Source organism: Aspergillus ruber (assembly GCF_000600275.1).
Source record: "Aspergillus ruber CBS 135680 unplaced genomic scaffold scaffold00028, whole genome shotgun sequence".
In the NCBI taxonomy this organism is placed as follows: domain Eukaryota; kingdom Fungi; phylum Ascomycota; class Eurotiomycetes; order Eurotiales; family Aspergillaceae; genus Aspergillus; species Aspergillus ruber.
This window is the reverse complement of record NW_024467324.1, coordinates 129,989-154,629: the sequence shown is the minus strand read 5'-3', so window position 1 is coordinate 154,629 and position 24,641 is coordinate 129,989. Positions and strand designations below refer to the sequence as shown.

Sequence of the window (24,641 nt, the reverse complement as noted above, 5' to 3'; positions counted from 1 at the left end):
CCTGATCCTCAAGGACTCTTGCTTGCGATAAATAAAGACTATGTCCTAAAGGTCCTTAATCTATACGGTCCTCACCACCACCACCATCACAACCAAGTCCGCCAATTGCCCAATCCCTCGCCCGCATCAAGCGGTCAATTCAACTCAGATCGGGCACTCTAAATGATGCCGAAGACCAAGCCGGTGTTTTGGCCCGAAGCCGGAGGGACTGGAGAAGGATATTCGGCTAGGAATCGGTTGCTGGAGTTTGTCGCTTCAGAATCTCGGCAGATAACAACGTCATTCCGAGCGATTAATAATGAGGGGCTGTTGCATTTATAGCTCTGCAGCTGTTCTCCCATTGCATTGAGTCGACCACTGTATTCTATATCATTGAATTGTGAGTTGATTCACGTATTGCTGGTATATATCAATTACTGACTCCTACAGAAGCGTCACGAATCATGGCTAACGAAATGGAATTCACCCGGTATGATGGCCACTCACGACGATGACAGAGATACTGGACTAGGCTAATTTTCAGGCTTGGAAACTCGGGTCTCAAGATCTCCAAGGTCATCCTTGGTGCCATGTCCTACGGTACCAGGGACTGGCAGGACTGGGTCCTCAACGAGGATGAAGCTCTTCCTCTGATTGAGCACGCCTACAAGCGTGGCATCAACACCTGGGATACTGTACGTTTGCCATACACCGCCCACGGTATCAAAACTAACGATCAGGCCGACGTCTACTCCCACGGCCAATCCGAAGAAATCCTCGGCAAAGCCCTCAAGAAATACAACATCCCCCGCAACCGCGTTGTCCTCCTCACCAAATGCTTCTTCGGTGTCGACGACGAAGGCAAGATGCCCCCGATCTCCGCCTCGGGAGTCAACGACGGCGAATTCGTGAACCGCGTCGGTCTCTCCCGCAAGCACATTTTTGACGCCGTCGACGCCAGCGTCGAGCGCTTGGGTACCTACATCGACGTTCTCCAGATCCACCGTCTGGACCGCAACACCCCCCGCGAGGAAATCATGAAGGCCCTCAACGATGTCGTCGACAGCGGCAAGGTCCGCTACATCGGCGCCAGCACAATGGCTGCCTGGGAATTCCAAACCCTCCAGAACATCGCCGAGCGTAACGGCTGGCACAAGTTCATCTCCATGCAAAACTACCACAACCTCATCGCCCGCGAAGAGGAGCGTGAAATGATCCCCTACTGCGTCGACACCGGCGTCGGCGTCATCCCCTGGTCCCCTATGGCCCGTGGAGTCCTCGCTCGTCCCTGGGGCTCGCGCTCGACTACCCGTGAGGCAACCGACGGTGCGCTCAAGATGCTTGTCCGCAGCCGCGAAACCGAGACCGACAAGGCGATCGTCGACCGTGTCGAGGAGATCGCTAAGAAGAAGGGTGTCAGCATGGCGCAGGTGGCTATCGCTTGGTCGTTGCAGAACCCCAACGAGAACCCTATTCTGGGATTGAACAGCAAGGAGCGCATTGATGAGGCTGTTGGCGCTATCAAGGTCAAGTTGACTCCTGAGGAGGTCAAGTACTTGGAGGAGCCTTATCTTCCTAAGGGTCTTTCCGCGCTTGAGCGGTAATGTACACATGATGCGTTTTTACGTGACGATACTATATACTCGTGGATAGTGGCCGTATTTCACATAGCAAACATTATCCCTGTCAAGCGCTGCATTATCCAATCAGATGCCGCATATATATTTAGCAAGTGCTAGCCTTGCTGGCAAATGTATCCCCTCGTCAACATATCACGTCACCCCATCACAATGGACGAACCACCACCATAGGTAACCCAACAATCTAGCCATTCTAGGCACTGCACGATTAACAATAACAATACACAACCATCGAAGATGTCCCTACCAACCCGACACCACAATCACCTCCAAATAAACCCATCACATACCCACCAGACATGGACGACAAGCTAGACGTGATCAGAGGATAGATGTTTAAACAGTGGATACTGAGCGGGAGTCTTGGCAGTTTGTGCTTGATGGACGTGCATCAGAGTTCATCGACGAGCTTCATTCAAGTAATAATCTGGCGATTGAGGAAGGCGATACATGGGATGATGCTAAGCATTAGGCGTTTCTCTGGGATTACATGCAGAGCCTATACGAGATGGATGTTGAGGTCTATGATACCCTGAAAGACATACAGGAAGTGTATTCCTCGTCTATTCGCACGCGTTACTGCGCCTGGGCCTGACCTCGAGTCTCGAGATACATCTGCTACTAAATACACTGGCATCCTTGAGGTTTTCTTCTACAGTACATCGCCGGCTTCCCCCCAGCCACCATCGCCAATCACTTCCCCCGCGAAACATGGCAGTCTCTCTGCGACAACGCAATCTGAATCATCCACCAAATCAGCGCCCACGGCATCTTAAACGCCGACGTGAACACGCAGAGTTTCACCGTCCATAAACACTCAGGGCCAGGATCAGGAGAGTATACTTATGAAGTACTCGTGATCGACTTCGAACTTGTGGGTTCCGCCGGGAATGTGGTGGTGAAAAACACCGACAAGAATGGAAAGCGATATAGGATGGAGAGGGTGCTGTGGGGTTTGTTTATCGGTGGCCTGGAGTTTATAGGACACTAGATGAGGATGTCGAAATGGACGCTTGAACGGAGCGGATGCTACGAGACCAGAATCTCTGGATTCAATGATTTTGTCTTAATATTATACCGAAGACGGAGAAATCTCTATTTCCCCGTACCCGAACCAGAAAACTGGACAAGAATCCATGATTCTACGTAGGGCCATATGTTGCCGGCAACATTCCTCGCAGAGCCAATTTTGAATTAGACCACACATGTAGAAAAAGGCGTCGCGAATTCACCGAGCAAGTCTATCGCGCAAATTGCGGTCATGCCGCCTCACTCCTCTTCTCCTGAACGTGAACCTCGGTCAACAGCCCAGGCCCCAGATCTACTTCCCGCAATTCGCCCAGTGTGATTGCGCTTATTGCTCTTAGACTGGTTCTATAAGTATATATTCGATATCATTTTCCATTGGGGTAAGCATACGTCGTAGTCTCAACGAGCGGTTGTTCATCATCCGCACTTAGAGGCTCCACTGCCTGAGCACCCTTTGAAATAAACCTGAGATTCACTCTGTTCATTATTAGACGCTGTAATATGGCAAATAGTGGTAGATGGAGGTAAATACATATGAAGAAGAACCTTAGAATACGTATCATAGGCTTTTTTATTCTCGTAGCGGACTGAGAGTTTCTAAGAATAAAATATACTAGTTAGTCCATTTCAGGCTCGGGGGTTGAACGGTAACAAACGTAGTCAGCCATTGCGAAGGATAATGTCTCAGCTGAAAGGATGGAGATCTCGGCGCTTATATATGTCAGATCTGATACCCGAGCTAAGGGGGTAAGATTAAATGAAATGGATTATGCAGCGCTAATGCATGGTCCTCAGGGTTTGGCGCGGCTAGATTGATTGGATCTTGCATTATTTTGTTCGCTGGCAAATATGGCTTATTAGATGTTAGATGGCTCTAAATGGTGAGATTAAGTGTAATGATAGGGATGGCTGATATGAAGAATGCCAATATACGGGTTTACTTTCCTTAAGGTCTCTAGAAGGGCTTTCATTCGTTAGAATAATACGTTATTCCTTCTACCCAAGTCCGAGCTAGGCGATAGGGTCCTCGTAAAACCACTAAAAATCTTTCAAAACTCGATTTTCAGTCAAAATACCATCTCCAGTTTTACAATCTGTGATTCATTCACCGACATATCGTCTCCTATAGGGGGTGCTAGGGTGCGCACTATGGACTTAAGCGCTTTAATAGCACACGAAGAGTTTCTAGAGGGTCGTCGATTGTTAGAATTTCTGTCTTGGGGAGAAGTTGGGCAATAGAATGAAAGGAGGTAGGGGAACATAGTACGACATTTTGGAATAGCGGATAATGCTTTCTCAACTGGCGGAACAGAGATTGTTGCCTGCTTATGTACCCCGAGATCCATTACTTTAGCTGAGGGATGGCCATAGCCACGTACCACAGGAATCTATGCGTGTTTGAAGTTCTATAAACGTTAGACAGTGCTCAGTTGTAGTGCCCCAGCTATATCATCAGTGAAAGACAATGGGATCCGTTCTGATGTAGTATGAGGGCAGATGTTGAAGAGCGTGGTGCCCTGCGTGGCTGCTTTTCATTATAACAAGTATCAGTCAATAATACATTAAATAAAAATACTAATCACCAGCTATATATGTATATTGATCAAAACAGACCCTCGTAGTAAAGAGCGAGCCAGCTGGGTGAACATGATTAACACAACACCGCCGACACCGTTGCAGAGATCGGCTTATCACCATCGAGCCCACCATAGCTCAGAAATCATACATAATATAAAGAGCACTAGGGCTTTTTATAGCTGCATCTTGTGACAAAATAGCCCCAATGAATGAGCTCGGAGGCCGCCATATGGTATGTATAATACAGGCTATGCGGCACTGTCCATGAATCCCAAGTCCAGAGAGCCACAACCAAAGTGGTTGACGCTGAGAAACGCCAACGTACATTGAAGCCCGGCCTCCGCAATATAGTAATACCTGGTTAATGTTTTGATATTAGAATCGGGTCGGCAGCAAACTCTGGCCTCTGGAATTCGAAGCAACAGTCGATACATTTGTCTTTCTTCGGAAAATCTGCGCGCTGAAGAATATTGACGCCAGCCCTTCGATAGCCCGAACGTAATAGTAGTAATTTCACGTATCCATTGCATATACCTGGCGAAGTAACAATTCGTACAGTCTTTCTCCTGTGGTCAAATTATGTTTTTTCCTCGTGATCTACTCCGATTTAATCGAGCCAAAAGGTGTAATATCTTGGGATTCGGTGGCTTGCTTTGTTGTATAGCCTTGCAAGAACCGAAAGGGACGACATAAGGAGACTCTGATCCAAATGCCGAATCATCGATCGACTTATTAAGAAGGAACCCATACCATTTTTCTGCATGGGGTGGCAAGCGTTGGAAAATTTCGAATGCTTGGACTCGAAGAGCAAGCCATAAGGATAACCGCATACAGTGCAAACTGCAAGTGTCGCCGAAATATATTCCTCCCCACAGGGAGAATCCGCTAGCGCGCATTACCAGATGTGGAAGGATCGGATCCTCGAGTGGTCAGAGATAACACCCCGCAAGAAGGATCGAGACAGCGAATCAGGAATGCAGTACATAGTAACGTCCCTCATATCGAGATAAAGCATACTATCTGTCATCCGGAGGCAAAGAGAGCATTAGCCGACTATTGTGCGGGGATATACCATTTCTCTCCGGTGTTCTTTGCTTCTCATACAAGTGAGCACCTCCCACTTCTATCATGTCTGTCATACAAGCCAACAGAGGGATGTCATCCTTTCAACCGTTCCAGTGCCTTGTTTGTCAAAGTCGCTTTACCCGACACGAGAACCTCAAGCGACATGCCGCGCTTCATAATCGCTCTCAGACAGAAGCCTCGCTTCCTTGTGACCTTTGCCACGCTACTTTCTCTCGCCTCGATCTACGCCGTCGTCATATGAAGAGAAAACATCCAGAGCACGAGCAGAGAAGGACCATACAAAGATCATATCGCGAGAGAAGTGGTGGATGGAGATCTCAAGACAACGTAGATTCTGCATCGCCCATAGAAGGCGAGCTAGAGATGGATAGAGAGGTTTGGCAGGCTGCATTACGGTATGTGCAGCAGCAGACCAGCCATGACAATGCCGACAGCACCGATCTTGCAGTTAACGCTCCTGTAAGCGTCGGAGATAGCACTTACTCGAACACAGACCCACTACCGCAGCAGCCGTCCGTGAACGAGTTGGGTGATCTTGACCAGATTGTGCAAAATGCAACGGACCTGGAGCAAAGCCTGTTGGTGGGAATGTCCCCTCTTAACCATGCCCAGCACCTTGTTACCCAACTTCAACAGACTATTCCACAGTCTGCCCCGTTTAATACAAATCTGGCGGGATTCAACTTCAACCAAGGTCTCCCGGATAGTTTGTTGTTTATGGACTCACCGCGACTCCAGGACGATTGGTTCCCGTCCCCCCTGCAGCTCACACGAGGCTGCGAGCTCTTCTTTGCTCATGTTTCGCCATTTGTCCCTTTCCTTCACCAACCAACGTTCAATGCCGCTCAAATCCCTCCTCTCTTGGCTCTGGGCATGCTCTGTCTTGGTTATCAATATGGCGATGATCCGGAATGCGGTGACCAGGCAAGCTCGGGCGTCGGACTGTCTACACGCTGCTTCCATAGAGCCCGTTCTTTGATTTCATTTTCACCCGATGAGGGAACAGCGGATGGTCTGACAAACAATGTCTTGGTAGTTCAATCGCACTTGCTACTCCAAATATGCGCCATGATGTACCTCTGCGGTAACGATTCAGCATACGGCCTCAAGATACATTCGAACATGATATCCCTTGTCCGGACCGGAGGGCTAATGGCACCAGCAACAACCGCATCCACCATGACTGAAGACCTGGAGTCCTTATGGCGAGAATTTATCAAAGCCGAATCACATAAGCGAACAGCCTTCGCCGTCCACCAGATCGATGCGCTGTGGTACCAATTCTTATCTATTCCTCGCTCGATCTCCCATTTAGAAATCAAACACGAACTGCCCAGTCCAGAAGACTACTGGACATCATCTTCCTCAGTCGAATGGGCATATAGGCAACTGGTTTCTCGACATTCAGGCCCCTCGGTACAATACACCGATGCCGTTCGACGCTTTCTCTCACCCGATGCGGATCTCACCTCCATTCCACCATTTGATCCGTACGGAGCTATCAATATTACACAATTCCTCGTCTCCAGTGCCCGTGAAATATCTGGCTGGTCTGCCATGACGGGCATGCTCAGCATGGATAGGTTCAGTGCACTTAGGTCATCACTCGTCGCACTCAGCCGCTTCATCCGCCCAGAACAACAGCAACCGGTGCCAGTGACAAAAGCAGCAACACACGCCGCAGCTGTGTCCCGCGCGGCAGAAGCAACATGGGAGACCGCTATGATAGAGCTACACATGTGGTCCCCATCGCACACCGGCGGCATCGTGGAAGCAAGCATAGATGCCGTTTTAAGTCAGTTAACAACCTATCTGGGCCCATCATGCGGAATCCTCGAGTCAAACACTGCCAAAGCTATCCAGCCTCACGTCAACTGGTTTCTGCGCTATCTCGACATGACACTCACACCAAACTCGGAAGCGCCGTGGATTGCATTCTACGCGTACAAGGCGTTCTTGATTGCGTGGCAGCTTATGCACGGGAGGGTGGCTGGTGCGATGCATGTCGTTGGTGTGCAGGATGGAGATGTGGAGGGGGCGTTGGGGTGGGCGAGAAAGGTGTTTGAGCGTAGAAGGAGGTGGCAGCTTGGAAGGCTTATTCTTGCAGGTTTGGATGAGTTAGGGAAATAAGTGCCCTGATTTATATTTGACTTTGTAACTACTTTGACTTGAGCGTACCCCTATGAGTATTATAATAAACATGATTATTCCTAAAATCGAAGTTAGTACATCTCATAGCGCCAATTAAGCTGCACCATCTCCTCCGTAACACCCCCCTTAACGACCTTTGCAATCAACTCAGGATCACCCGAATCCAGCCGCTTATTTTCCCGCAGCACAAGCCACCGGTAAAAAGTCATAGTACAAGCCAGCAAAACCGCACACCCCATCAGTGTCCCAAAAGCTGCAAAGAAGTGTGGCGGCGCATAATACAAATAGGACGCCCAGATATTCGACGTCCCACCAATAGCATTGACTAATGCCGAAGCTGCCGCGCGTTTTGAGATTGGCCGCGCAAGATGCAGATTAATTGTTTTGAATAGGAGGAGTTGTGGGCCGACAGACGCAGTGGGCAGGATCATCATTGAGAAGTAGCGCGCGCCCACGTTGTCCGTTGCCATTGGGATGATGTACATGATGATTGCGACGGCCGCACATATGAGGATGATTGGGTAGACGGTGTTCTTGCGGTCCGAGTAGTACATGATGCAGTAGTAGATCGCGCCGGCTAGGATATATGGCGGTGCAGTGAGAAGCAAACTGATCATGTTGGAGAAGTTGAGGGATTCAACGAGCGTGGGGAAGTAATTGGCAATAGAGCCCTGTGTCTGCGAGAGCATATTCGCGAAGATGAGGAGTAGCAGCTTAGGATCGGATAGGGCGCTTGAGAAACCGCGCAGGGCGCTCTCATTCCCATTGTTCTCTGCCTCGCTGCTGCCCTCTGCGGCACCGGCTTCGGCCTCGATGCGCCAGACGGCAAGGCCGCGCTCTACCGGTGACAAAATGCGACTGTTGTGCGGGAACTCGGGCATGATGCACGCACAGATCATTCCAATTCCTACTGTCGCACTGCCCTCGATGATGAACAGCCACTGCCAGCCGGCGATGCCATGAGCGCCGTCAAGCTTGAGAACGGCGGCCGCGAAGAGCCCGCCAAAAGCATTGCCTACCTGCTGCGCGATATATAGTGCCGCGATGCGCTTCCCCAGCTCCGTCTTAGTGTACCATGCTGAGAGAAAGTAAATGGCGCCGGGAAAGAAGACTGCCTCTGCGGCGCCCAGGATGGCCCGTACGGCGAGCAGTTGGCCGTAACTCTTGACTGCTGCCGTCGCGGCCGAGATGCTGCCCCAGATCGCCACGGCACAACATATATACATACCCGGACGGGAAATTTTGGTAATGATAAGATTGCTCGGGATTTGGAAGGGCAGGTATCCCACGAAAAGGATCGAAATGGCAGTCGCAAATTGTTGGGTGGACATGTTGAGATCCGCCATGATGCCTTGGAGCTTTGCTGCTGCTAGGTTCTGGCGGTCGATGTAGTTCAGGATATACAAAATGCCGATAGTTGGGAGAACAAGGAGATCAACCTTGCGGACAACCTTTTGGTTGAGCTTCCGTAGCTCATCGTCGCTGAGGTCGCGGATGCTCTCTGGCATTCGTTGGTATGCCGCGCTGGTGATGTCGACTTGGCCCTCTGAGGAGGACACATTGTCGTCTATGAAAGAAAACTCCAAGGGCTTTTTGGTATCCATGGTCATAGGCTTGGAGGAGATCCGATTGAGTTCAGTGTTTGATGGGCGATAATGAGCACGGCTACATTGCGGTCATTTCGAGACTATAAGACTCTGATGTGGTCTTCTTCAAAAGCCGACCTATACGGTAAAGACTCGAAGGAGAAGCCTATCTTGATTGCTATCATGAAAATGCCGACGTGATAATATGGTGGTCATAGCCTCCGATAAACAGGCGTGACTCGTTTATTATCGCGGGTCCTTCACGATGTTAATAGATAAGCACATGGAGGAGCACTCCAGCGCGATTAGGCCAATCGGAGCCATATTTCAAGCGGATAGAGGTTTGGCATGAATCTGGGGTACATGAGCCGTAGCTCTTTGTTGGCAGGAGGAGTAAATGGGTGACATTTGAGGAGCTCCTCCCAGATGCTGCATCTCACCCCGCTTCCAGCGCGATGGGAGTTGAAGTACCTTGAAAACAAGATAGAAAAGGCAAGCAACAGCCCAATGTAGAACATAATAAATCATTTCTTGCTGCTTAAGTCGCAATTGAACTTTTTTCTGAGCCACTCCATTTCCACCTCGAAAAACCACCTTCATCATGACAATCACTCACTATCCCACCCCCCTCACAACCCAGATCGAGAACCCTCGACTGAGACTCCTTAACAAGCTCAAAGCTGGCGACTTCCCACTTTTAACATTCATGGCCATTCCCTCCGTCCGCATGGCCCAAATCGTCGCCCTGACAGGCCTCGACGGCATCATCATCGACTGCGAGCACGGCCACATCGGAGATGATGCAATGCACAATTCTGTCGCCGCCATCTCCTCCCTCGGAGTATCGCCCATAATCCGCATTCGTGGCCCCGCTCACGACATCATCAAGCGTGCGCTTGACACCGGCGCGCACGGCATCATGGTCCCGCAGATTAACAACGCCGAGGAAGCGCGGCAGATTATCGCTTCGTCTAAGTTCCCGCCACAGGGTGTGCGTGGGCAAGGATCTGCTTTTCCTGCTATTGGTCATGGGCTCACGACACCTGAGTATATGCGGTCTGCGGATGAAACGATTGTTACCATGATTCAAATCGAAACTCGTGCGGGTGTTGAGAATGTCGAGGATATTTGTGCTGTGCCGGGGGTGGATCTTGTGTTTATCGGACCTAATGACTTGGCGCAGTCCTTGTTGGGATACACTCCTGCGCGTGGAGATGAGCCTGAGTTTGTCGATGCTGTGGATAAGATCATCACTGCAGCGCGGAAGCATGGCAAGTGGGCGGGTCGTATGGTCAACAACGGGGGCATGGCAAAGGAGGCTAAAAAGAGGTATGATATGGTCGCTATTACGGGCGACACGAAGGCAATCCAGAATTGGTACATGGCCGAGTTTAATATCGCGCGGTCATGAGAAGGGAAGTGTCGTTAATTTAAAATCTCTAGATAGAATAGTATATCCATAAAATTGATGTTCAATAGATGGTTGATCTGGATCTACAAATGTAGGGCATAAGCTCAGATCACAGCAGCACAGATCCTTTTTTACAGTTCTGAGAATATACCAAGACCATTTGCGATAAAATTGGTGCTCTGAGAAGTCTACATCCAAACAAGCTTTCTGTGTTGGTGATGTCTAAAGGCACATACTGCGAGGGCACTGACATGATGAAATGATCGAAATTGGGCAATCGGCCTCTTCTTATGACCGTGTACGTTCCTACCTTAGCTGACGAAGAGACCCATGTGCCGTGATCGACTAGAGTAATGCTTGCTTCGTTAAAGCAGGAGATATAGCCTTTTATTTGCCTATATTCTATCTAATTTGCAGAATCAAGCCTGTGCAATACATTCAATCTCAATGGATGTCCCCTCACCCGGAGCAAGTGCCTGAAGACATGAGCGTGACGGCATTGGCTTTGGCAAAAAGTCAATGTACACCTCATTCATGGCCGCAAAATCCTTCATGTCTGCGAGATAGACGTTGTATTTAACCACTTGTTCCAGCGAGGATCCTGAAAGCTCGAGGACTTCCTTGAGGTTCTGCAGAACGGTTCTCTATACGAAAGACAAGGGTCAGTCGATGGCTCGTGAAAAAGGTTCTCAGACGGAAGGACACTTACTGTTGCTTGCTTGATCTCTCCCGTGGCTGTTTGACCGGCGCAGAAGACAAGACCTGGAACCTTGGTCGCAGGGGCTGTGAGGGTTAGTAAACAATGCGGAAAACATACGCCTTCTGACACTCACAGTTGTGGGGCTTAGGGGGGAACTTCTCGCTCGAGATAAGTTGCCGGGTCATTCTTGTTGGATTAATGTAGAAGGGTGTGAAATTAAGTGTTTGTTGAGAAAGCTTGGGGTTTGGGGTTTGGGGTCTAGTTTAAGCAAGTGAATGACTGTCGGGTATAGCTATTTAAATCATTCATGTGCCGCCTTGTACACTCCTCCCATGCTACCGTCTCTACTCCTGTGGATCAAAATGAGGAGTGGTGGTTCGTTCCTCGATGGAGGAGCTCCCGACTTAAGCATTAGGGATGCCAAGCCCACGTCTCAGCCCTAGGCGGGAGGAGCTCCTCCCACGCGATCCGCCCTGCGTTTTCCATTAAAAATTAGTGCGAACTAATTAATTGAGTCCTCATGATAACGAGAACTCGGCTATTCATTTCACACCAAGGTAGAGGGGCCCGAGAGCTAGGAAGGGAGGAGCTGGCGGATGAAAGGGACATTTCGGCGGAAGCGTAAAATCAGTACTCAGCATGTCAGTTATTCTAGCCAGGGTGTGATAACGCGCATACTAGTGAATAAAACGAGTAAGACAAGAGAACATGGAAATCTATCCGATCAAGGAGCTCGCCGGAGGAACGAAGCAGTCACCATTGGGAGACATCTGTAGCGCCTCCTCACACAATCCGTATAGAGACATCGCACGTTGCTATATAACCACACCTAGAAGGTGTCTCCAACAGCAATCACAACCACGTCCATCCTATACTCTCACAGGCTAAGACATGGCACCCGCAGCCCCATTCAACCCACCTTCAGCCGACCTACCTGGCAAGCCCTTCGTGCCACAATGGGTTCCTCCGCAAGCCACCAAAGAGAAGCACAATTTTGCCGAACTCAAATCTATTGATCTCTCTTTGTTGGACTCTGAGGACCCGGCCGTTGTGGATGAGCTTATCCAGAAGGTTAAGTTTGCCATTCGCCATGACGGCTTCTTGTTCCTCGAGAACTATGGGGTTTCTCTCGAGCAGGTGAGACACAAGTCGCATAATCGAAGTTGATGGTAAAATTAGCGCGCTGATTATGTTTATCATGCAGCTTCACCGTCAGTTCTCTATTGCTCAGTATCTCTACAGCAACATCAGTGATGAAGACAAGGAACGCCTTCTTTTCCACCCTGATACCGGTCTCTGGTCCGGCTACAAGCATCCTTATGGATTCAAGGTGAGGGAATTGTCACCCGACTTGTTTCCAAGATTCACTCTAATTTCCTTTTCAATATCTAGCGACACCGTGGGCCCGCCGATGGCATTGAGCAATTCAACTGGTACAAGCAAGACTGGGAAGATATCAACCGCGTGCCCGGGTGTCTGCACCCATTTATGGACGAGATCGAGGCTTTCTCTAACTACCTCACGAAATCCGTCAACCGACGACTCCTTACGCTCTTTTCTCGTGTTCTGGAGCTCCCGGACGACTATCTCTGGGACAACGTCCAATCTCAAGGGAGCCCGACCGGCGAAGGCTACTTCCGTCACGCACTCTTTCGACCCGTCCAGAAAGAAACCGAACAGGCATCGAAAGGACTGCGCATGCATGGTCACACAGACTTTGGCTTGACCACCTTGCTTTTCTCCGTTCCCATCTCTTGTCTGCAGATCTGGAGCCGCGACGAACAGTGGCACTATGTACCTTACAAGCCGGGAGCACTGGTCGTTAATATCGGTGATACTTTAGAGATTGTCTCTGGAGGACACTTCAAAGCCACTCGTCACCGCGTTTTCAAGCCACCGGTTGACCAATTGCAAGAGGAGCGTCTTTCAATCGTGTTATTTAACAGCTCTGTTGGAGATTTGCGCATGGGACCTGCACAAGGTGAGTGTATCCAAACCAGTGGCAATGTGTATGAATTCCTACTCACACTCAACAGAATCACCACTTATCCAGCGGGAGGGCTGCGTCGAAGAACAGGGCATCTATAAAGAATTCAAGAACCTCACATCCCATGGAAAGCTTGTGCCTACTAATCAGCAATGGCGCGAGATCCAAATCGCGACGGTGACGGATCCAACGGACACGGTGCGCAACCGCGTCGGGGCGGATCAGGTACTCATAGACGGCAAGCTCATGCATCAGCGAGAGTACATGGGCGTTAAAGTTGTCCTGCCTGTTTGAGGCATTGCGCAAGCGGAGACAATCATACATTCTGTACTGTGAGCAGCTCATAATAGGGACCACTATGTGAGGTTTATAGTGTTACACTTTGCATTCTTTTAATTTAAGCATCTGATTTGAAGTACAAGGGCATTTCAACTGTTGCCATTAGACTGAGGACGTCTTATTCATGTAGAGCTATATAATTCTTTGTATGCTATTCTCTATATTCCCTTAAAAGGTTGCAGTAATGGCAGCGCGATAGCTCTATACCAAATGAAATGTGTGTGTCCATTCTCTAATTGAACCCCAACGCAATTCCAGGGTACTCTGGTGCATCTATAAAAGAGCCCTTCTGCCTTTTTTTGGAATATCTATCCTGCTATTGATATCACGAAAATTTAGGGATATAGCCACATAGTGCGTTAAGCGCTAAGCCCTGCCTAGATAGCTTCGTAATCGACCAGCATCCTGCACCCCGATAGTCAATCAACAACCGACGGCAATTGAAAGATATATTGAGATAATGCAGGGAGATGAGGGCGGATTTCATCTTTCTAATCATGTTAGTTACGGTCCCACAATCTTTATATAACCCCGAATGATAAGCAGTCGACAGCATACTTCTGTCTCTTTGAATTCTAAATTTTTCAATTCCAAAGTCTCCGAGCTTATCATCAGCGGATTAACTCTGCAAGCTTGTTGTCTGAAGAGAAGCAAAAACATGTCCGTCAACGAGATCCATGGCCGACTAGCCCTAGTCACTGGCGCATCAGGAGGGTAGGTTTTACTTAGCTTTCCCCAATTATTAATAGATACCAAGCCTATAAAGCTTCCAAGAGGTAAAAGTTTCGCTAACGATGATCTGTATTATGATATAAAATCGGTGCAGCATGCGCACACCAACTCGCACAACACGGTGTCCACCTCGCGCTGACATACTCGACGAACCTAATATTAACAAAAAAACCTCGTATCAGATATACAGTCCAAGTACACTGAAATCAAGCTCCGCATCTCAATCCACCAAGTCGATGTAGGATCAGCCGACCAAATCGGGGCCATGTTCCAGCAGATCGAGACCAAGCACGGCCACCAGCCCGACATCCTGATCTCGAACGCCGAATACGGAAAACGAGTGCCCAACGTACTAGAAATGTCCCTTGATGAGTTTGATTGTTTGATTAACGTCAACCTCCGCGCATCCTTTATCCTTGTAAAAGGCGTGGTAGAGCACATGATGAGCCAGCGATGGGGGCGCATTGTGTTTGTGTCTTCTATTGCTGCATATGGAGGGGGCATTAATGGATGTCGTGAGCCTTACCTTACTTTCTTCTTATAATTTCTATCACATTCTGTGGATGATGCCTAACGAGCGCTTTGTTATAGACTACGCAGCTTCCAAGGGTGGACTCACCGGCATGATGAACCTCTCGACCCGTCTGGCAGAGTATAACATAAGCGTCAACGACGTCGCTCCTGCCATGATTGGCAGCACTGGTATGATCTCTTCTACCATGGTGATGGACGATATGGTGGCGAAGATACCACTGCGGAGACTAGGCACGCCTGAGGAGACGGCCAACGCTATCACTATGTTGGTGACAACAGGGTATATGACGGGCCAAAGCCTTTTATTGGCTGGGGGTTTGAGATAGCGAATATATCGTTTTCTGGAGGTTTAATACAATTACGAGTACATTCATTATGTGACGATCTCAGACAATATGAATTTTTTGGTAGACTATCTAGCGACATACCAACATGGATAAGAAGCTGGGCCTGCCAGCGCTGTACTATCCAGAGTGTGCAAAAGTGGTTCCTTCCCTATATCCAAACAGGTCAGAATAGTCAAACATCTCATGCCGCTGGTGAGCGCCTGCGCTTCATAACATGTGGATTCTTGCTTGATTGGTAGAACTCCAGTGGAGAGAGGCCAATCTGTAGTTTAAATTTATCTATAGCCATATGATTATTAACAGGCACCTGGGCTCCGTCATAGTCATTATAGTCCAGCGCTATGTTTGGTATGACAAAGACGGCCCATTCCTGTTCAGCTTCAGTCTTGGCTTCCTGTATAGGGCTCTCCAGGGCCTCCATATGTTCCATGAGGGGGGAATGGGACTCAGCACCAGTCCGGGCTGTGCGCAATCCCAACCCCGCCGCCCTGGAGGCGCTCATGGCCTACTATCAAGAAGGGCTCAGTCGCTGGGATCAGCTCTCAGAAGAGAATTACAGGTCTTACAATACTATGGACCCATTGAAAATATGTCAGGGGCATTATAGGGTATCTAGGAGTCTCTTCTGACTGCAGCGATCCGAGCAAAGTCACCATGCAGTGTGAGCCTCCTTCTAGCATCTGGCGCAGATTGCAATGGGATCTCATCCAATGACTTGTCTAACTACTCTGCTCAATCTATTCGTGGCCGTGACGCCAGCATTTATGTCTCCAGCTTCGGTGGTTGTCCTCCGAGGGCAGAACTCCTTGCGATTGCGAAGGCCAAAGGCAATGAGAGCCAAATGGCACAGCTGACCTCAGCCAAACTGGATGAGCGCCTGGCTGGATTCCCTCGGTTCTGGACAGAGCCAAATGTACCTGGTCAACGATTGCGCATGGACACTGCACTGGCTTCTCTTGAAGTCGCGGCACAATGTGGCTGTGAAGAGTTATTTGACATCCTGCACACTGCGGGTACTGCCTCAGGAACACCACCACCATGATAATGCTTATGTAGTTTGAAAAGAATAAGATCGAGCGGTTGTAGAAAGTTGGTTGTATGTGGTGGGAGGGTAATAAGGATAATTTGATGCTTTTCAGCGTGTTAAACGGATTAGTATGTGAGATAGGAGCCATGGGACTAAGGCCACTACCAGACCCACTCCCATGATATTTGTGCAGTGTAGATGTTCTCATTAGCAAATTGTATGAGAAAATGGCGATTCAACTGTAGTGAAAGATATATCTTCAAAAAATTATGCAAAACAGGTTCAGATTCGAGGTTCCGACCCTTGGACCCTGAATCGGACCATTTTGAGGCCTAGGGCTGACTGAAAAATGATATCTCATCCGACAATAACAACATATGCAGACCGGACCGAAACTCGGAAAAAGTTCCTGGCCATACACGCTGACCACAAAAAATGGATTCCTACTCCGTTCATCTCATTCACGCAATCTCCGCAAGAGCTGCAAGATAATGCCGAATGGAGAGAGCAAAGGAGAGGCTGTCAGATGATTACTGTGCTAAATCCAAATGTTCAGGTGAAGAAGGGCCTTCCCATCCTCAACATGAGTGCCGTAATGGGTCATTACGGAATACCGGACCCCTACGGCAATTTGAATAAATATCAAAAAATTTACTAGTTACACCTGTTTACGGGAAGTTAAACAGGTTGTCGGACATTGAGCATGAGACGATTTAGTTGAAACTGACCGCTGGTACAAGCAAGTCGTGTTGCTCGTTTTTAAAAAGCATAATGATAGATACCTTGTCATTATACATCACCTAACATATTAGGTGATGTATTTAAAATGAAGCATAAATCTGAATCGAACGCATGTTGGTCTAGCTGTACTTATATCCTGGATGCTAACTAAAGCTTCCCCAGACTGATTACCCCGGATTTACTCAACAATGAACCACCCCTTCTGAATCAAGAGCTGGAACAAATTCGCTACAATCCACAGATCGATCTTCGAATCCCTCCGAGCATTATATTTTCTATCACCCCGGAATGCTACCATGGTTACCGCGCACGGGGGCTCGGACGAATTACTCTAGGAATCCCTCCGGCAAATCAGGGCCTGTCGTTTATGTTAAGTTCAAATGCAATTGTTCAAAAAAATGATAACTTACCCCATATGTGCAGATTGTTAGGCGAGGCCAACGAGCGATTCGTCGGTTGAGTCTCGTCAAGCAAATCTCCATCGATATAATGCTCGACGATAAATCCTGATGCATCAAACCTAAAAATATTATTAGAATAGTACCATCCAGGAAAAACCAAAAACATACCAATAGTCAAAAACCTGACTTCCCATAATATGCCGACCAACACCCCAGCAATTCTTATACCCCTGCTGCCGGAGCCAATGGTGTCCCAACAGCTGGGTATCAAAATCGTGCGTCTCGAAAGATGAATGATGAACATGCGACTTAGGTCCTTCGAACATGAAGAAGCAGTGATGATCTACCAGCTCACTTCCTCGGTCCAGATGGAGAAAGACGGTGATATCTTTGCCAGTTTCATCGTGGATGAGCTATTTTGATTAGTGTCTACCAACACCGACCTGTAAATGCGATGACTTACATCGCTGGCCTTAAAGTTGAATCTGTTGGTATAAAATGCGTACGCTTTGGCAAAGTCGGTCACACACATTCCAAAATGACCGAGTTTATGCACTGGTGCTGGGCCTATAACTTATTATTGGCTTTATAATTGACCTTGCCCGTGGCATATAAACGTACCCAGTTGAAACCTCTGCGCGCTGTTGGTCGATCGTTGTTTCTCTGTGGGCTTCAACAGGTTAGCTTCCCATCATCCTCATTCTCCGTGATAAGATACATACATAGTTATACTTCAACTGCGGCAAAGCCCTCGTCTCATCCGCAAGATCTTGCCCATAGACCAAATGAAATGGGAACCCATCGACCGGGTCTTTAAAAGTCACACATAGACCTCCACCCGGAGCTTCCACAAGCTCATATACCTCACTAGCTTCAGGCAGTGTCTGCGATGCATAATCAAGATCTTCGCGAGATCCCACGACAAAAGCTGCGCCGCCGAATTCATCGACATCGCCTTCTCGCGCACAGTACACGAATGGCTCAGGGCCAGTTCCGCGGTAATAGATTATCTTCTTGTCCTTGTCGCTGGTTTTGAATTCCTGAAAGCCAAAGTCATTTAGGAATCGGGAGGCTTTTGTAATATCTTTGTGGTTGTAGTAGATGTGGGCCAAACGGACGAGGCGGATTTGGCGATGGTCAGTGGTTGCGCCCATGATGTGTTATGCGATATGGTGCTACTCTGGATAGATTTCATGATAATTTACGAGACAAGCATTTTCATTCTTAATATAGTGATTCCTTGTCGAGTTCATTTGGCGGTGCAATGCCGATATGATGGTTCGGACCATCTTCGGTGCAATTCGGTATCACTCCGATATACACAAATACAAATGCATCAAAACAAGTTACAGTGATAAAGTAACAGCTGCAACTTAGAAAATTAATTCAATGGCGGTGAGTTGAGAAAAAGCAGGATATATCACTCTCACGGTTCTCTCCAATACAACTTCAACCGTCAACTTTGACAAACTTGAGCAAAGATGGCACCGTCAATAATCGACCTTCCTACATCTCCTAATGGTCAAACACGCCATAAAGCAGCCACGGATGGCACCATCGATACCGAATTCTTAATCGTCGGTGCGGGACCGGCAGGTGCTGCACTGGCATGTTTTCTCAGTTCATATGGTGAGCTAATGTACTCCAAATAACGTTATCAGTTATCAAATGCTAAGGAATACAGGAATCAGAGGAATCATGATCAGTGCCTCCCCGGGTACTGCCAATACACCCAGGGCCCATATTACCAACATGGCAGCACTAGAATGCCTCCGGGATATCGGTCTTGACCAAGAAATCAACAAAGCCGCGTGCAGCGGTGATCAGCATATGGTACATACTAGATGGTGTCACAGCATGGCTGGTGAAGAGTATGCGAGAATCCATTCTTGGGGTAATGATCCTAAGCGAAAGGGTGACTATGAAACGGCCAGTCCTTGTTCGCCGGTCGACCTCCCGCAGACGCTGTTGGAGCCTATTTTGGTCCGGCATGCCATTTGGAAAGGCTTTACTACACGTTTTGATACGAGATTCCTCTCTTTCACCGAGGATAGTGGCATCATTACAGCCAATCTTTGTGATAATCTCTCCCAACACGAGTACCAAATTCGAACCAAATATCTCTTCGGCGCAGACGGGGCCCGCAGCCAAGTCGTCAAGCAACTCAACCTTCCCCTGGCAGTCAAATCGGGCCAAGGCCTCGCAATTAATGTCCTTGTCCGTACCGATTTATCCCATCTCATCGAGCACCGCAAGGGTAATCTGCATTGGGTTATGCAACCGGATCGTGAACACCCCGAATTTGGCTGGATGGCAATTGTACGGATGGTCAAGCCATGGAACGAGTGGATGTTTATTTTTTTTCCGACAAATGATTTTGATCCGCACGCAAATCCATCGAATGAGGAGTATTTACAGAGGGTGCGCGAGATTATTGGTGATGAAACACCAGCAGATATTACTGATATCTCGAAGTGGAATATAAATGAGATAGTCGCGGAAGAGTACTCCCGGGGGAATATGTAATTACATTAACATCCTATTTTGACACTGGTATATACTCATGATGAACAGATTCTGTCTCGGTGATTCCGTCCATCGCCACCCACCATTGAACGGACTGGGCTCAAACACCTGCATCCAAGACGCATTCAACCTTGCCTGGAAAATCGCCTACGTTCACCAGGGGCTCGCATCTCAATCCCTATTATCAAGTTACTCAACGGAAAGACAGCCCGTCGGCCACTCTATCATCACGCGCGCAAACCAGGCATTCCGTGATCACTCGCACATTTGGGATGCATTGGGGATGTTAAACAAAGATGTCGAGAGCCGAAGAGCTGTGCTCGAGGAATTGTCTGCTGTGACGCCAGGCGGGCAGAAGCGACGTCGTGCTCTGCAAGATGCTATCTCGCATACGCGCCATGAGTTTCACGGTTTGGGGGTTGAGATGAACCAACACTACTCTGGCCCGGGGGTTTACGATGCGGATGAAAAGCAGGCATATGCCCAGTATGGAAAAGCTGCGGAAGACTCAGTCCTGTACCACGAACCCAGTACATATCCGGGATGTCGGTTGCCGCATGCTTGGCTCAATAAGTCCGTTCCGGGGAAACCGATTTCTACGATTGATCTGGCAGGACATGGGGCGTTTAACCTTCTCACTGGCGTTGGAGGCGAGCCCTGGAAAATAGCTGCGGAGTCTGTGTCTAATAAATCGGGAGTTCCGTTAAGGGCCCATTCTATTGGGTTCCGGCAAGACTGGGAGGACATGTATTATGACTGGGAGCGGGTGAGGGGGGTGAATGAGTCTGGAGCTGTGTTGGTAAGGCCGGATCGGTTTGTGGCTTGGAGAGTACCTGAAGTGTTGGAGAATGTAGATATGTGTGAAAGGAAGTTGGGTGATGTATTGAGATCGATTTTGGGTGTTATCAAACTTTAGATACTAGTGTTTTATCGTATAGCATTTTAGATGTACGGCTAAATTTGTCTAGAAGAGAGCATCCGACAATTCATTCGGTACCTGCAAATACCTCCAATCAATATCAAGCCCTCCATCCATCGCCCTGCTATTTTCAATCCACGGCCCTTGTGACTGCGTACTCCCGAAGAGGAACATAGGATCAATTAGTGTGGCGGACGGGATCATCTGGTCTGTAATAAAATGAGCGTCTGTTGATGGTTCAGACAGCATATCAACCATCGATGCGTTCCGCATGTCTTCAGCTGGAATTCCAGCGTGCCAGTTAGTTGGGTTGAAGCTGTTGCTTGATGGTGGTGTTGGGATGACTGTTGTGGTCATGCCGTTTGAATTCGTATTTGGTACGGATAGGATGTCGTCAAGGTTTGGACTTTGGAACGAGTGCTCCCGACGAGCCGGTGGAGATGAAGCATGACTCCGTTCTGTTCTGCGCTTCTTCCTGGACTGCTGCCACGCTTCCAATTGCTCCTCGAGGGTTTCCAAATTCTGTTGAACAGTGGTATGCATATCCCAGAATCGCACGCATCTCTTATATGTCAGATGCAGAACCTCATACCTGGACTTTACAGCAGATTTAATTGCCCCCGGTCGGCAGAGTTGGCTGCGCATCAAATGCACAGCTGATGCCAGCCAGATAGTGTTTGAGAGGAAGGGGTTGATGTATCGGATATGATGGTCGCAGCTGCGGTGGATGATGGTAAGCATATCATCGGCGGCTTCGAAATATTCATTAACGGCTAGGCGCTCTGTCTTCCCTTTCGCATTCATGTCGGAGTTTTCACGATTAACATCGAGCTCATGGGTAGGAAGTGCTACATGAAATCGCCCTTTGAATACGTCGTAGCGGTAGATCATGAGTCGTGCGAGCTGCGTCATCATGTAAATATTGTAAATGGAACAGTGTATTTGCCGCAAGGACGAGACCTCGCCGTGGATGCGAGCGTCAAATCCCAGATGTTGCTGCCGATATTTAAGGTGACTTGGAAGGGCTAGTTGAAAACAATATACAGCGTTAGCAATGACCTCGAGTCGCTGACGAGCCTCGTCCATTCGGTCAGAAGATGGTCCATTTCCATTTGGAATGCCCCTGGGGCTGGATATTCGCTGGGCCTCTTTCATAAGGGAGTTTATAACGATAAACCATGCTTTGGGCGATTGACTTCCGCTATCTGCAAGTGCCTTCCACCGAAGAATCGGGTCTTTTTGAAAAAAGCAACTCTGTGTGGGCTTACAGTCAAACCAATGCTCGTCATCAACTGGGAGCAGAGTCTCCAGTTGCGACCAGTCCACGGCGGTAGGTGTTCGTCGGATAGTTGTGGCGAAGACGTCCATTTCCCAGATAGCCCACCAAGCACGGCGCTTCTCTTCGTCTTCAGACCATTGCCTGCTATTTAGGACATGTTCCGTGCCACGAGCATCAACAAGATGCAGGTTCATTTCGTATGCTAGTCGGACACATGTCCCTAACGTCCGCCATGCTCTTCCCAGAACACCCTGCGTTAGTTGACCGTGAGCGACAAGGATAAACGCTTGGAGCAAAGATAATGATGGTGTATGGTCACCACACTCTTTCAATGCATCATTGCTATACTCTGATGCAAGGTTCAGGAAGTGTGCTGCTCGTCTATGCGTGTTTGTTTCTACTCCATCCTCGGCCAACTGAAACCGCACGGAGAAGGCTATCATGGCCCCCAGCAAGGCAGTAACCTCTGTTGGAGATATGACACGACCCAACTTATCATAGAAGCTAGGCTTGTGAAATAGGTTCAGAGCCACCATGTTGTCGAAATATATTTCAATCCTGGTGGTTTTAGTAAAAAGTAGCCTTGCACTATGATTTAACACACTCACGACTTCTCTACCTCTGGCCATGATGATTCTAGAACAGAACGCGCTTTGTCCAAGGAAGCCTTTTGCTGAGTGGCCCCAGATGGCTGCTTCTCAGTGGTATGCTCTTCTCTCGAGCCCGGACTTTCATGCGATGGATGCAAGATAAAAGCGAGGTCGGGTACTTTTCCCTCCACCGTCGCCGGAGCATGGTGACTCTCAGCCAACAAAGACACCTCCCGCTCAACAGCAGAACTGGAGCTAGGGGAATCCGATATAAGATCTGTAGTCTCGTTCTCGGATCCTAGCCTGGGTCTAGTGGGATGTCTCTCTTCGTCGTCGTCATCTCTATCATTTTCATCCGAGAGACGTTTCCGTTGGCGTAGAGAACCTATCTTCGGACCTGGCTTTAATGGTCCTGCAGGATATGAGCAATCCTGCGATGTCTTCTTGCATACCAAGCAATTAGGGGATCTCCGGTCACTAGAACTGTCAGTGCTGCTTTCCTTTGCGGTGGATGTCAACCGACCATTTCACTTTACGGCTACGACATGATCGGCAGGAAATGGACGAACGACGAAAATCGTGCCATTGGACCATTCTGTAGCTCTGTTGTGATGAACGGAGATATTGACAAGATGGAAAAGACAGATCGACAAGTATACAAGCAGATACCCCCGCATTCTTCTCCGGGTCTCACATGATCCGCGCTGAAGTTTGTATTTTACCGTTTTTGGTATTTGTCCGAAGTCTGTCCGAGTGGTTTACTATCTATGCATATTCATGCTATTTACAAATTTATTCATAGTAAACCTTGTTCACCAAAGTCCCAATGTTCTCAATCGCAACGCGCATGTCATCACCGTCGTTCAATACAACCTTCGGATCACGCATAGCGCCAATTCCAGGACCGGTACCGGTCATTATCACCGTTCCTCTTTCCAGGGTCGTTCCTTGGGACAAGAACGAGACGGTTTTGGGGATATCGAAGATCATTTCACTGTTCCGCTATTAGCTTTCGATTGTATCTAATGATGGCGTATCGCACCTACCGAGTGTTCGAGTCTTGCACAACAGAGCCGTTGTGAATCGCCTTGATATCAAGGTTATGCGGATCAATAGCCGATGGGCTCACCAGTACCGGACCCAATGGGCAGGAACCATCAAATCCTATATCATTCTTTTAGCAGTGTCCAAGGCCCTGTCTTATTGGCCCACGTACCCTTCGAAAAACTCCATTGGCTGTTCTTAAACTGCTGCGCACGAGCACTAACATCGTTACTCGCAGTAAAGCCCAGAACATGGTTCATGGCCTCGGACTCAGGAATGTCACGACCGGACTTGCCAATGATAAATGACAATTCCGCTTCGTAGTCACTGGTTCCGTCCTGCGCGATCTTGGGCACATTGATCTTGGCCGGGTAGGGGCCATTCAGTGCAGTCCGGGGCTTGATGAAAAGAACGGGCACGTCTGGGATGGGCATGTTGGCTTCCCGGGCGTGGTCGCGGTAGTTGAGACCCATGCATCGGATTATGGGGACATGTTCCATCTCGATGGGGGCAAGGAGCTGGACACATTGGTTAGTAAACGCAACAAGCCCTAGTATCGTGCAAAGACCTACCTGGGCAACCTGCAGCTGCTTGTCCGTCACTGTGCCATCAAATATAGACCCAGTGACCAATTTTGCCGTCACTTTCTCCTTGTTCAGCAATGCGAGGCCAACGTCCTGATTGGCGTCTACCTCGCCCAGATGGGCCTGGCCATCTTCTTCGGCGATGAACCGGATCAGTCGCGTCCAATTGGGTACCATTTCGTATTTTTTATCGTGAATCTGAGTAGAACCTCAAGCAAAAGCTACTATAATTGCTATGTGTCTGTTTTATGGTACCCCTCATAACAATGCCCCGCAGAGAATCTGACTAATTCGTGTCAATTTCGGGGTAACTGTCGGACTAATTCCGCCATGGATCCCTGATGCAATATCATCTCTTATATTTAGGTCTACAGAAGCAAGTCGGCGGCAAATAGCAAACTAATTCATTATTAAAATTCTCGAAGCCGATC

The 24,641-nt window shown here is 48.6% G+C and overlaps 12 protein-coding genes across 12 annotated transcripts; 7 read left to right on the top strand and 5 right to left on the bottom strand.

Moving 5' to 3' along the window:
- Nucleotides 1-443: 443 nt before the first annotated feature.
- EURHEDRAFT_517778 (aldo/keto reductase) lies at nt 444-1,583 on the top strand (the record flags this gene model as incomplete). Its single annotated transcript, XM_040786593.1, has 3 exons — nt 444-469; nt 524-674; nt 720-1,583. The coding sequence occupies 3 exons, from the start codon at nt 444-446 to the stop codon at nt 1,581-1,583; spliced, it is 1,041 nt and encodes a 346-aa protein (XP_040635900.1).
- Nucleotides 1,584-2,719: 1,136 nt separating this feature from the next.
- On the bottom strand, nt 2,720-3,321 carry EURHEDRAFT_415628 (uncharacterized protein). The gene is made up of 4 exons (XM_040782745.1): nt 3,305-3,321; nt 3,181-3,245; nt 3,039-3,125; nt 2,720-2,987 (listed from the first exon to the last, which is right to left on the bottom strand). Exons 1-4 carry the CDS (start codon nt 3,314-3,316, stop codon nt 2,879-2,881), a joined length of 273 nt encoding a protein of 90 aa, XP_040635899.1. The 5' UTR covers nt 3,317-3,321; the 3' UTR covers nt 2,720-2,878.
- Nucleotides 3,322-5,354: 2,033 nt separating this feature from the next.
- Nucleotides 5,355-7,442, top strand: EURHEDRAFT_506915 (uncharacterized protein; the record flags this gene model as incomplete). Its single annotated transcript, XM_040785860.1, has 1 exon — nt 5,355-7,442. One exon carries the CDS (start codon nt 5,355-5,357, stop codon nt 7,440-7,442), a length of 2,088 nt encoding a protein of 695 aa, XP_040635898.1.
- A 46-nt stretch (nt 7,443-7,488) lies between these two features.
- EURHEDRAFT_197996 (putative pantothenate transporter) lies at nt 7,489-9,422 on the bottom strand. The gene is made up of 2 exons (XM_040777928.1): nt 9,317-9,422; nt 7,489-9,194 (listed from the first exon to the last, which is right to left on the bottom strand). The coding sequence occupies exon 2, from the start codon at nt 9,071-9,073 to the stop codon at nt 7,535-7,537; it is 1,539 nt and encodes a 512-aa protein (XP_040635897.1). The 5' UTR covers nt 9,074-9,194; nt 9,317-9,422; the 3' UTR covers nt 7,489-7,534.
- An 81-nt stretch (nt 9,423-9,503) lies between these two features.
- EURHEDRAFT_415626 (HpcH/HpaI aldolase family protein) lies at nt 9,504-10,543 on the top strand. The gene has a single exon (XM_040782744.1). It carries the CDS (start codon nt 9,651-9,653, stop codon nt 10,458-10,460), a length of 810 nt encoding a protein of 269 aa, XP_040635896.1. The 5' UTR covers nt 9,504-9,650; the 3' UTR covers nt 10,461-10,543.
- A 336-nt stretch (nt 10,544-10,879) lies between these two features.
- EURHEDRAFT_463259 (RidA family protein) lies at nt 10,880-11,345 on the bottom strand (the record flags this gene model as incomplete). Its single annotated transcript, XM_040784861.1, has 3 exons — nt 10,880-11,104; nt 11,170-11,243; nt 11,294-11,345. The coding sequence occupies 3 exons, from the start codon at nt 11,343-11,345 to the stop codon at nt 10,880-10,882; spliced, it is 351 nt and encodes a 116-aa protein (XP_040635895.1).
- A 706-nt stretch (nt 11,346-12,051) lies between these two features.
- EURHEDRAFT_380296 (gibberellin 3-beta hydroxylase) lies at nt 12,052-13,441 on the top strand (the record flags this gene model as incomplete). Its single annotated transcript, XM_040779278.1, has 4 exons — nt 12,052-12,297; nt 12,365-12,490; nt 12,553-13,141; nt 13,197-13,441. 4 exons carry the CDS (start codon nt 12,052-12,054, stop codon nt 13,439-13,441), a joined length of 1,206 nt encoding a protein of 401 aa, XP_040635894.1.
- Nucleotides 13,442-14,144: 703 nt separating this feature from the next.
- On the top strand, nt 14,145-15,078 carry EURHEDRAFT_517772 (SDR family NAD(P)-dependent oxidoreductase; the record flags this gene model as incomplete). Its single annotated transcript, XM_040786592.1, has 5 exons — nt 14,145-14,200; nt 14,261-14,262; nt 14,313-14,407; nt 14,430-14,733; nt 14,810-15,078. The coding sequence occupies 5 exons, from the start codon at nt 14,145-14,147 to the stop codon at nt 15,076-15,078; spliced, it is 726 nt and encodes a 241-aa protein (XP_040635893.1).
- A 675-nt stretch (nt 15,079-15,753) lies between these two features.
- Nucleotides 15,754-16,141, top strand: EURHEDRAFT_405321 (uncharacterized protein; the record flags this gene model as incomplete). The annotated part of the gene is made up of 2 exons (XM_040780374.1): nt 15,754-15,760; nt 15,789-16,141. 2 exons carry the CDS (start codon nt 15,754-15,756, stop codon nt 16,139-16,141), a joined length of 360 nt encoding a protein of 119 aa, XP_040635892.1.
- An 883-nt stretch (nt 16,142-17,024) lies between these two features.
- Nucleotides 17,025-18,422, bottom strand: EURHEDRAFT_544118 (VOC family protein; the record flags this gene model as incomplete). Its single annotated transcript, XM_040787425.1, has 6 exons — nt 17,025-17,225; nt 17,278-17,387; nt 17,437-17,681; nt 17,732-17,835; nt 17,890-17,938; nt 17,991-18,422. The coding sequence occupies 6 exons, from the start codon at nt 18,420-18,422 to the stop codon at nt 17,194-17,196; spliced, it is 972 nt and encodes a 323-aa protein (XP_040635891.1). The 3' UTR covers nt 17,025-17,193.
- Nucleotides 18,423-18,749: 327 nt separating this feature from the next.
- EURHEDRAFT_463216 (FAD binding domain protein) lies at nt 18,750-20,710 on the top strand (the record flags this gene model as incomplete). The annotated part of the gene is made up of 3 exons (XM_040784859.1): nt 18,750-18,897; nt 18,953-19,790; nt 19,843-20,710. 3 exons carry the CDS (start codon nt 18,750-18,752, stop codon nt 20,708-20,710), a joined length of 1,854 nt encoding a protein of 617 aa, XP_040635890.1.
- A 48-nt stretch (nt 20,711-20,758) lies between these two features.
- Nucleotides 20,759-24,387, bottom strand: EURHEDRAFT_405318 (uncharacterized protein; the record flags this gene model as incomplete). The annotated part of the gene is made up of 7 exons (XM_040780373.1): nt 20,759-22,550; nt 22,601-22,994; nt 23,305-23,347; nt 23,390-23,576; nt 23,629-23,746; nt 23,799-24,144; nt 24,199-24,387. The coding sequence occupies 7 exons, from the start codon at nt 24,385-24,387 to the stop codon at nt 20,759-20,761; spliced, it is 3,069 nt and encodes a 1,022-aa protein (XP_040635889.1).
- Nucleotides 24,388-24,641: the final 254 nt, after the last annotated feature.

Excerpts from the sequence above, each read along its gene's own strand:
- EURHEDRAFT_197996 (XM_040777928.1), bottom strand. The coding sequence starts at position 9,073 with ATGACCATGGATACCAAAAAGCCCTTGGAGTTTTCTTTCATAGACGAC.
- EURHEDRAFT_415628 (XM_040782745.1), bottom strand. Across the intron at positions 3,126-3,180 it reads TCTAAGGTTCTTCTTCATAT|AGTGAATCTCAGGTTTATTT; the intron begins GTATTTACCTCC and ends AATAATGAACAG. Across the intron at positions 2,988-3,038 it reads CCGCTCGTTGAGACTACGAC|TCTAAGAGCAATAAGCGCAA; the intron begins GTATGCTTACCC and ends TTATAGAACCAG.
- EURHEDRAFT_415626 (XM_040782744.1), top strand. The coding sequence starts at position 9,651 with ATGACAATCACTCACTATCCCACCCCCCTCACAACCCAGATCGAGAAC.